General features: G+C 35.5%; 1 protein-coding gene across 1 annotated transcript in view; it reads left to right on the top strand.

The window, feature by feature from the left end:
• The first annotated feature begins 2,555 nt into the window (after nucleotides 1-2,555).
• The window catches only part of LOC112017374 (cytochrome c oxidase assembly protein COX11, mitochondrial), a 12,926-nt gene continuing 3,880 nt past the window's right edge, over nucleotides 2,556-11,601 (top strand). Inside the window, 6 exon segments of the mRNA XM_065773237.1 lie at nucleotides 2,556-2,576; nucleotides 2,579-2,634; nucleotides 3,237-3,600; nucleotides 3,741-3,793; nucleotides 4,857-4,929; nucleotides 7,733-7,837. Coding sequence (XP_065629309.1) covers nucleotides 2,556-2,576; nucleotides 2,579-2,634; nucleotides 3,237-3,600; nucleotides 3,741-3,793; nucleotides 4,857-4,929; nucleotides 7,733-7,837 — 672 coding nt within the window.

Below are 11,601 nucleotides of genomic sequence, written 5' to 3'. Positions count from 1 at the left end.
TTTGCTGTGGGCACCTCTGGACAGCTGCTTGATAGCTGTATCTATTCATGCCTTTAAATCTCGACACCTCTTGATTTGTCGAGAATTATGAGATTCCTATAAATAGGATCCTCACGATACCAGGTTCATTTCTCCTCGATCTCTCTCGATAGAATCTAGCTTTTCATCTCCCAAAACCTCTCTCACTCTCTCTAAACCTTATTCCCACTCAGTTTTCGGTCTCAAGATCTTCTTTGTTCTCTGGTATGATGCTTTCTCACTCATTAATCATGCATTTCACATCTTTTGACCTAACTTTTTGGGTTTTTGAAATTTTTTTGGAGTTTTTCAAAATTGATGAAGTTTTTGCAAAATTTTTGGGATAGGTTTTGCTTAAATGGCTTTAAATCATCATGCATTGCATCACATGTGCATTATAACACTGCTTTATGCATTTTAGATGTATGTTTGCATTGTTGAAATGATTGTGTGCTGGTAGGATTGGATTGGGCTGAGCCCATAATGTCTTGACTATTGCATATCACATGCTCATGCATACGTACCTTCAATTCTTTATATTTTGATATACTGATTTTGTTGGTACTTTTCTGCTCGTCTCTCATTCTCTCTCCTTCTTTTGGTTAGATGCTCTATGGAACCTAAACGAAAATCTGCTTCGTCTTAGAACCCTCTTCATTCTAGGGCATCCACTTCCTCTGATCCTACTTCTTCTTCTGTTCAGTTTCGTGATGAGAAGGCCCGTAAGGACTTCTCGGAGAACTTTTCTCGACGAGACATTCATTCGGAATGCCAAGTCATTTTGTCAGACTTCTTTGACACTAACCTACCCACTGTCATTCACAATAGGGGTTGGGAGTCACTGTGTGACATCCTAGTCACTTGTCCATCTGTGCTTATCCAGAAGTTTTACTCCAACATGCATAGAGTTGATTATCCAGTACCGTTTTTTGTTACTCGCATTCGAGGTACGCGTATTGTGGTCACACCAGATATTGTATTTGATGTGCCCCGCGTCCCAAAGGTAGAGCATCTAGACTACCCCGGTTATGAGCTTCTGAGGACCGTGTCCAAAGACGAGCTTATGTCAGCTTTTTGTGAGCGTCCCTCTAGTTAGGGTGAGTGTCAATTCATTCCTTGTTCGACCTTTGCTAAAGGTCCTCGTTTACTTAACATGATTATGACTTTTGTTTTANTAGTTCATATAGGTACTGAAATTCCCTTTACTTGTAACGCTTTTTTGATAATGTGGATTTCGGGAGTGGTACTTTAAAATCACAGTGAGTTTTTGTTGTAAGTTTTCCCATTCGTAAGAAAATCATTGTGTCAATTTATTTTCCACTGCATACTTTAGTTAATTGTGATTTGTTTGTGTGTCAGTACAATTGATTTTAATTTATTAATTAATAAACTTGCTAATTAATCAATTAATTTATACAAGGGGTCAATAGTTTTTTGGCCTATCATTTTTTTTTTATTAATAAAGTTTGGTTACAAATTTAGTTGCAGCCAATGTAATTTTGACATATTTACCATTGGATAACATTTTCTTTTTATATATTTATGTTTGCAAAATTTTAAAATATTAAAAATTAAAAATTATGTCATCTATAAAATGTTTAAATTTTAAGTTTTTATAATCTAAAATTATATATAAAAATAAATTTATGAATCGAATAATAAATAATATTCCTTTAGCATGAATTTTAACATGTATATTAAAAATACATAATTTAATTATTAGATTTTCAAAATACTGTTAATATTTTTAATGAAAAATGTTGTAACGTTGGTAGCTAACTTGCTTGTTTTTCACTTATGCAGTTATGCTCACCGAGTCATCGGAGCCCCTCGCTCACGAGGGCTTTTTAAAAAAAAAAAAAAAAAAATCACAAACACTCTCTTTCACTCTTTCATTTTGGCTTCTCCTTGTTCTCGCTTGGGCTCTCTCTCTGCAACTCTCGCCCATCATCCGTAGCTGACCGCACTGGCTCCGATTCCCGCCGCTAGAACCACCTCTCCGTCACTCCTCCCCAGAAAATCTCAAAGGTAATTCCATCTTTCTAATTCTCCAAAGCTTTCCAAAAATGCTGTCTTTCTTCCACTTGAATCGGTTTTTTTCTCGGTTCTGGTTCTTTGTCTATCAAATGAAAAATGGAGGCTTTGAGTCTCCGTGACTTTCATCTTCCTACTCTCTGTTGGTTTAATAGTATAGTATTTTTTTCTGGAACTTTGTGAACTCTGTGGGATTGGGATTTGAATTCATTCTGTTTGTATAGATGTGAATGTCATTCAATTAATGGGTGTTTTACAAGTAGGCATAGCATTTTCTCTTGTGTTGCTCTTGGTTCTTAACGACTCGTTTGGTTACAAAGGAAATGATTCTATCATATTTCTCTAGGAAAATACAAAAGAGAAGAAAGGAATACATATGGGATTTTAATTTTTCTTCAGAGCAACAAAGCTGTTGTGTGCACGATAACTAATAGTGTTTGATTTCTATTCATGTTTGGGTTTTTGCTTTCCTTTTTTCAGATGCTAGTGGATGTCCTGTGAACATGTCATTTTCAAGACTTTGTGAAGAACCTGTCTCTTGCCTTACCTTAACAATTTACAACACTCATATCCTGAATCCAGGTAGTTCTTTTTTGTTGTTGTAAAACTAATATTTGAACTGAAAATCTTTTATTGGGTTCTGTTTGTTTTATTGGAAAACGTTGGAGATTAATTGGCTTACGGCTTAGTTGGGTTGTACATTTTCTTAGAATACGTTAAATTCACTGTGAAAATCACACCTCTTCCGGAAGCTATTTTAGGACACATTATATATATTTTTCTTCTCCAAGTTCAGAGTTAAATTGAGGAGGGTTGCGATATGTCAACGACCATCAAAAAAGTTAGTCACTCTATTTTATGTTGGGGCGTCCTCACTAGTAACGTGCTGCCTCAGAGATGCAGTGTAAAGAGGTAGGACTAGGATACATGTTGCCGACCTTGACTATCTGCTGAGAATCCATAGCCGACCCTGAAAATTTTGAGACTAAGGCTAGGTTATTATTGTTCTTAGTTAAAATTGAAATATTTTGCTCTTTAATAATTGATTTAGAAAAAAAATTCAAGGTACCTTTTTCTTTCTGAAACAAACAGGTTATAGTGATGTTTTTATTTTTCTTTATCTGCTAAATCAAATGTTGTCTATGGGAATTTGTTACACGTAGATTAATTTGTTCTTGATTCAGGCACATACCTGATGTGTTAGGGAGGTCAAGTTATAATTTCATTGGAGCTAATGCTGGATATCAGAGAGGTTTCAATTATGATATATGGGGTTTGAAGTTAAGAAGTGAATATAGTACAAGGTCATTTTACAATTGTAGCCGGTTTTCACCTATTGCTTCTCAGTATGTTGGGAGGTCTTGTTCTTTGCTTGGTATCCAGCGCCACTATGCTTCTCAAGCTTCCAGAGAACAAAAATCATGGAAGATGCTTTTATACCTCACGGGTTTGGTCTTTGTAATGGTGGGAAGTACTTATGCTGCTGTTCCTCTGTATAGAAGGTTCTGCCAAGCTACCGGGTATGGAGGCACTACTCAGCGTCGTGAGGTATGATTGAATTTATTTCTTCTCTCTCTCTCCCTCCCCCTCTTTAAATTTCATTGGCCTCGATTTTTTTGTCATCTGTTTCTCCCTTCATATTTCCTCTCTTCTGTTTCTCTGTGACAACAAGATATTGCTATCTGTAGAGTGTTGAAGAAAAGATAGCTCGGCATGCCAAAGATGGAACTGTTACCTCAAGGTGTGTTTTCAACTTCCCCAGTGTACAGTGTACCTGGGTTTGTTTGTGTTTTCAATATAAGTTTCGTATCTTAAAAAAAAAAGGTGTGATTTATACTTCATAGATGAAGCTCATTCTTTTTTTATGTTTCCAATGTGAATGATCATAGCTTTCTGTATTCACAATTGATTAGGAGCTTATTGTGGTTGTCAGTACTAGACTACTAGTTCTTTCTCTTCTTTATTTTATTTTTATATTTTATTTTTTAATTTTTATTACTGGTAATACACTCACACATGCTTAATGGGACTTGAACTCACAATCACACCCTCACCTTGTTATTACAAGGAGAGGAGATGCCATTTGAAATAGAGCTCATTGGCCATGTACTAGTCTTTTCTTATTATTTTCATTACTTAAAAAAAAAAAAAACTAGTCTTTTTATTATTTTAATTTCTTAAATTATTGTATTTTGTAAGACCCCCTACTTTTCAATGACTGTTTTGAAATCACATATTTGTTCCTTTTGTTTGGATGCTTTATACTGAGTAACTATTTTGCAAGACAATAATGATGTTAAAAATGAGGGAAGTGGAGAGGGGAACGTAACTTTCTGTTTACTAATTTAAATGACCAACCTGGAGAAAAACATTGAAAATTTTCCAAATCCACGCCCGCCCTTGCATGTCTTGTCTCATTACTAAGCGACAAAGCTGGAATTTCTTCTTCTTCATCTATGTGAGACTTGTCTGAAGTCAATAAACTATCATACCTCATCACAATTCGACTCTCCATAAAGTGTCTCTTCCCTCAAATAATACAAGCCAATATTTAGGTCCATCTTCTAACCATACAATCCCTCAAGTTGAAACACCCATCAAAGCCATTGATTGTTGTTGTGGTGACTAGACTTGGGATTATGAATAAGCTGTTTATGTTCAACACTTCAACCGTCTAGATCAAAGTTGGAAAATTCCTTTCTTTTTTGGAAGTGTCATCAAATGGATTTTGATTATAAATTTATAATGAAGTTCCTTTTTGTCTTCTATAAATGCTCTTGCCTTATGAGTTGTTTTCCATGCAGGGAGATTGTGGTGCAGTTCAATGCTGATGTGGCTGATGGAATGCAATGGAAGTTTGTTCCCACACAAAGAGAGGTTCTTCCTTTCACTATACATATACATACATACATACATACATAAATATGCACATGGAACCTTATGCACACTCACACACACTTCCCTCTATACAAAATTATTAGCCCATTTAAAAAATGCACACATTTTAAGAAAGCTAGTAATAAAGACTTTCCACATACCTCAATATTTGAAATTTCCAGTATTATTCTTTACTTTTGATTGACGAGTGAAGAAGCAAGCATATTTCTATTAATAAGTAGTAAGTACAACTGACATAGATGATTGAGGGAGTTTGAAAAATTGTTCATACCTTTTTGGCAATGGATAAAAATATTTTGAGGTAGTCATAAAAGGAAATATGGACTACTAGTTAGGGATGGAAGGAATTAGTACACACATACATAAATAGTATGTATGTATACATATGAACTATGTATAGGGTGGTGTCTCATCAAAATTGATGGGCCCTCACTGATTTTTGCATACGTTGGTGTTATGACTTAGAGATCGGTGGGTTGAATTAAAGGAACCAAAATGATTTATCTTTTTACTTGGACTAGAATAGTGGATAGGAATGCGTATATAAATAAAAATACAGCAATTTTTTTTAAAGGAAAAAAGCATTTGGTTAATATTTTGCACTTTGTTATCTATTTACTAAGAGCCTTTAACCAATTGAATATCTTAAATTGTTACAAAATTCTACTAATATAAGTGAAATGGGTGATGTTCTATCAAGATCAATATGCTGCCCTATTATTTTTTTTTTTTGATAAGTAAGAAAGATGCATATTCAAAAAGCTACCTCATGCAAAAAAAGAAAAAAAGCACAAGGCAGACCAAAGATTACAGAAAAAGAAACAAACAAACAAAAAAAGCTAATTACAAAGGAGAGAACTAAGGAACAAAGGGAGAGAATCACTAGAGGCGAGTCCCCAAACCCTAGACCATTCAAAAAGAGAACCACTAAAAGAAGCAAGCAATTGGTTATCGGATTTGTCCATGTCCTCAATAGTCCACCAATTTCGCTTCCTCCAAATACACCACATTAGGCACAATGGAACTAAATTTCAAATGCTAGAAGAGTGCTTTCCAAACCAATTCCACCAACCTAAAAGAGTATCTGCAACCGATCTTGGTAAGATCCATGAAATCCCAAAAGATCTAAAAACCAAACTCCACAATCGATAAGCTTTTTCACAATGGAGTAACAAATGATCCACCGGTCTCTCTATTAAAACGACACATAATGCACTAGTCAACAAAATCAAGGCCTCTACCCCGAAAATTGCCGCCTGTAAGAATCTTATCCCAAGCTGTGGTCCAAACAAAGAAAGAAACACGCCGAGGAGCCTTAACCTTCCAAATACCTTTCCAAAGAAAGATAATGAGCAAGGGATCTCGTACCTTATTATAAAACGAGCGGATGTCAAAATCCCCATTCTTTGTTAACTTCCATCTCATACGGTCTCCATTTCTCAGTTGGAGGTAAATTAGATCCTAAGGTACGAAGGAATTCATCCACAACACCCATCTCCCAATCATTTGGTTCCAATTAAACAAACATTCCAACTTCTCCCTTCCTCTATCCCTAACCGTTCAAGAGACGAGGCCACAGATGCCTCTCGATTAGTAGCAATCCCATACACAATCGGGAAGGTCAGTTGGAGTGGTAAATCTCCACACCACCGATCTGTCCAAAACTTCACTCTATCCCCTACCCCTACCTCAAACCAAATATTTTTGCTAAAAACCTCCCAACCTTTGTGGATACTTCTCCACAAACCACACCCATGTACACCCTTACCTAGCTTGGAAGACCATCCCCCCACTCTTCCCCAAACTTCAAAGCTACAACCCTTCTCCAAAGCTGTGTCTCCTCAACCCCAAACCGCTATAACCATTTTCCTAGTAAGGCTATATTAAAAGTAGTTTAATTACCTTACTCCCAAACCACCATTTGCCATAGGCGCGCACACCTTATCCCACCCCACCAAATGTGTCTTGGAAACCCCCCACAAGAAATCTCTTTGCAACTTCTCAATTTTATTAGCCACATGCGTAGGGATAGTAAAAAGAGATAAATAGTAAGTAGAGAGACTAGATAATGTACTCTTAAGTAACGTCAGTCTTCCACCTTTTGACAAATACAGTTTCTTCCACCCAACCAATCTAATATATATATACAACTGCTTGAGGGGGAATTGATCAAGGGACCCACTATGAGAATATTGGAAATATTTAGCTAATTGTATTGGCTAGGGTTGCAGAAATTACAGTTTTACCCCTAAATACAAAATTGCCAAAAGTTGTTAAATAAAAACCCAATTAAAATTTTTTATATCTTCGGATCTTAAGTCTCTCCTTTTTCATACCTTGCTGGAGTGGAGTTTGTCCTTTAATCTTTTTCCTTCTTCTAATTTTTTAGAAATGCTTGATCTTTGTAATTTAAGTATTTGATGTACTGTTTTTCATGTACACCCCCGGTGTTCCTGGTTTTTCTCTTTTAATACAATTCTGTTATTTATCAAAAAAAAAAAAAAAAAAACACAACTTTTAATTTTATTGTACTTCACATATGGGCCTTATAAAATAGATCTGGAATAGAAGAATTTGCAAACCAGTAACATTGGTTCAAGATTAATTAAAAAAAAGGAGTAATATGTATGTAAACAACTAATTATTTGATTATTTTAAAAATATTAATGTAAAGAACAAAGTTGCATAAAAAGGCTTCTTGTGTGAAGCACATGTCTAATCTAGAATGTATAACATGCTCTTCATAAACTAATCTGTTGTGATCTCCGTATCTTTGCTGCAGGTAAGAGTCAAGCCTGGAGAAAGTGCCCTTGCATTTTACACTGCTGAAAACCAAAGTAAAACTCCAATAACTGGTGTGTCTACTTATAATGTCACCCCCATGAAGGTACTGATAAATACTGTTTATTATTTAATAATATCAAGCATGCAGATTTTTTTTTTCAAGTCTAAGCTGAGTAGTGTTCTGTTCTGCTCTATAATATCTGTTGAATTTCATAGTTTTTTTTTTTTTTTTTTTTTGGGGGGGGGGGGTTGTTAAAATGTTGACTTCTCTTTGTATTATTACATGTTGTATTCTTTTGTTTGATGTTTAAAGGATTGTTAGCTGTGATTAGTAAGTGTTAAAAAGAAACTAGTTTATGCTGAAGGTTTTGAAAATTTAGGTAAATGGGATATGTTTGTTACCCAAACAGGAGCTGAGACAAGTGTTTCAATCAGTGGGTGCAATTAATTTTCTTATGTAGTATGGGTCCATTTGGTTAGGCATTTTGAGAGCTTAAAAAAGCATTTTCAAAACTCAAAACTCTATTTTGCAACCACAACTTCTCATAATTTTTTTACAAACGCTCATTTTAAACTTAAAACACCATTTTCCAACAACTTATAAAACACACCCTATATCACGTTCAAGTTTATGATGTGTAGAAAATTCTACTTCATTACCATAAATTCACAAATAAACCCCACCCCCAAAAAAAAAAAAACAAAAAAAAATCTTATTTCTACTATGAAATTCATTGTTTACAAAAAAATTATATTTATTTCTTAACAAAAGAATTATATATTATTTTTTTATGAGTAAATAATTTCTGTAAATAAAGGACCAGTTGGAATACACAAGGTGTCCAACCAACCAATTCTAAACAATTACAGTGATGTTGCCAAGGCATTCATCCAATCATGCAAGGATCTTACAAGGATTGTTTGATAATATGAAGGGACGTTCAACACTATTAGAAGCCCTACTATTCCTTTCTTGCATATACTCCATAAAATGCATAAAGGAGCAACCTTCCAAACTTTTGCACCCAGTTATTATGGCCTTGCCAACAAGTAAACATGTGGATCACTGTCTTTGGCATGGTTCAAGAACTTCAAATAAAGCAAATAAAAGATATTCCACTATCTCATCACTATTCTTATGCATGCCACTGCAGCCATAATCACAATGTGTCTTTTTTGCATATCGTTATTAGTTAGGATCTGACCAATTGTTGCTGTCCATGTGAAAAAAACAACCTTATGAAGCACCCTAGCTCCTCAAATGCTTTACCAAGGAAAAGGAATACCTCTTGAACCCCTTAAGACTTCATAATGCGATTGAACTTCAAAATTTTCCACTTTTTGTCAAATACCAAGATATCTGATCCTCACCTCCAGTAGAAGGGGAAATTAGAGCACAATAGTTCAAAATGATTTTCTGTGAACTATAGAGCTCCCAATCCTGGACCTGTCTCATGAATTGAGAATTTCAATTCCTTGTTAAATTGTCAACCATTACTGCTAAATTGGAGGCAATTGATGCATTCTTATTTGAAGCCAAAGCAAACAGAGAAATGGTCTTTAAGGTGAGTCTCCACAATATTTGATATAGCAAAACTGGACGTGTTCCGTTCCCAACAACAAACTTAATATGTTTAGAGAACATCCTTTAGTACTTTTCCATAGGCTCACCCCATGAGAACCTCAGACTTCCTTCGTTGACCAACACCTCCAATCCTCCCATGTTGAACACAAATAAAATTTCTCCACGAGTGATCCCTCTCTACCTCAAATCTGCATAGCCAAGAAGAGCTTTATTTAAAATGATCAACTTTTGAATCCCTGAATCACCCCCTTTCAAAGGGGAACACACTGCCCCCCAGTTCGCCAAATGAAATTTAGGAACATCCCAGCTCCTTCCCACAAATTTGTAACTTAAAAAAAAAAGAAAAAGTTTTCTATGCAAATAAGATGTTTAATTAAAAGAAGTGGCAAGCTTCCTTAAAGAATTACAATCAGACATTCATTTGGTCCAAAAAATCAACTATGGAACTACATGTCACCCCCAAATGGTCCACATGATAATATGAGGAGTCACTAGCCAAATAACCTGATTTCAAACAACAACTTTATCACCTACAATCTATGGGTAATAAGAATGGGCATTGTGAAGAGTGATGTAAATATGTGGGTAAGGAAGATAACATACTCTTGATTAAAAGTTAAAACAAGCTGTCCTCCCTTAGGGTCTGTTCAGAATGAAGGAGAAAATGGAAGGATAGAAAAGTTTACTATTGGTACTGAATCATATGCCCTTAAGAATTGCCCCTATATCCTCTGTTGATATCAGGACTGTTAAATGTGGAGAATGATATAGTAATTTGGTGCTTGTTTCACAAAATCTTCTAACAATCATAATGTTTATTTTAGGAAAATTTTCTGAAATAACGCAATAAGTTTGATTAGTTTTGTTTCTTGGTTATATACCAAATAATAGAATTCAATTTAGAAATGGATTTAACTGAATTCTGTTATTAAAATTCTATGGAATATCATTCATGTTTTGGTTTCAAAAAGATCCTATAGGAAGGTTTGAACATCTAAAATTTTGTAATCTGCATACTATGTATGGTACCAAGTACTAGGGTTTGATAACTATTGGGGTTGTCTGAAAGAGCATGCTAGTGCACAGTTATAAGGAAATGAGCTCATAGGGATGTTTGTGAACTGTCATGGCACAAGTAAAACTGCAAGATGAAGTGGGTCATGGTGTCCTCATGAAGATCATTATTAAGTTTTTTTGTTTTTGTATTTTATTTTATATATAAGTAGTTAAAATTTTATTAAAACCAGAGAATAGTCACCCAACCATACAGGATGTATACAAATGGGGACAATAGTCACAATACAATCATGCACTCAGGTTACAATGATCAATCAAATAAAAAATCCAGCAGTGAGGAACAACCGACAACAGACATCCAATCCAACAAGGTTCTAAAGAAAAATAGCTTAATGTCTGCCAAATGTCATTCCAAATTCTCAAAACTTAGGGCATTCTGGTCCCTCAAAATAAACCACTTCGAATGGTGAGGAAAAGATTTTCAATAATTCTGTTTCTTTGACGGCCAAACTACCCTTGCCAAGAAGCAAATAACTTGATGACTGTCTTTGGCATAACCCACTACACCCCAAACAAGCCAAACACCATAGGTTACAACTCCGTAGCAATAGGACAATAAACTAATAAATGATCCATTGTTTCCCCATCACCTTTGCACATATAACACCAATCTAGCACCTAGATGATGCTTCTACGCAGGTTGACAATAGTCAAAATTTTACCGAAAGCTGCTGTCCAAGAGAAGAAAGCAACCTAAATGGGATTTTTGCCTTCCAAATGCTCTTCCATGGGAAAGACATATCACTAGGAAGGTCAGAACATGATAATACCCATCCACCCGAAAGCCTTTTCTCCTATTAGGTTTGCAGCATATCTTATCATACCCAGCTCCATTGAGAGGTATGGAGTAAACCATCTCCATAAAGTTTGACAACAACTCCAATTCCCAATCCTGAACAGGTCTTATGAAATGCAAATCGAGCACCATTGGAAAATTTCATGAGATCCACTACCACTGCCTCTTTATCATGGCTGATCCAAAATAATTCTGGAAACTGATTTCAAAATATTATCCCCACACCATGAATCCTCCCAAAACTTCACCTTGGACCCATCACCAATTTCAAACAGAATTTACTGTGAGAATACAGGCCACCATTGTCTTAAAGATTTTCCAAGACTCACTCCATAAGAACCAGAAACAATATTGGTGTGCCATCTACCACCACCCCCCCCCCCCCCCCCCCCCCCCCCCCCCCCCCCCA

Source organism: Quercus suber, unplaced genomic scaffold (assembly GCF_002906115.3).
Source record: "Quercus suber isolate HL8 unplaced genomic scaffold, Cork oak 2.0 scaffold_71, whole genome shotgun sequence".
NCBI classification, from domain to species: domain Eukaryota; kingdom Viridiplantae; phylum Streptophyta; class Magnoliopsida; order Fagales; family Fagaceae; genus Quercus; species Quercus suber.
This window is presented reverse-complemented; position numbering and strand designations above follow the sequence as displayed.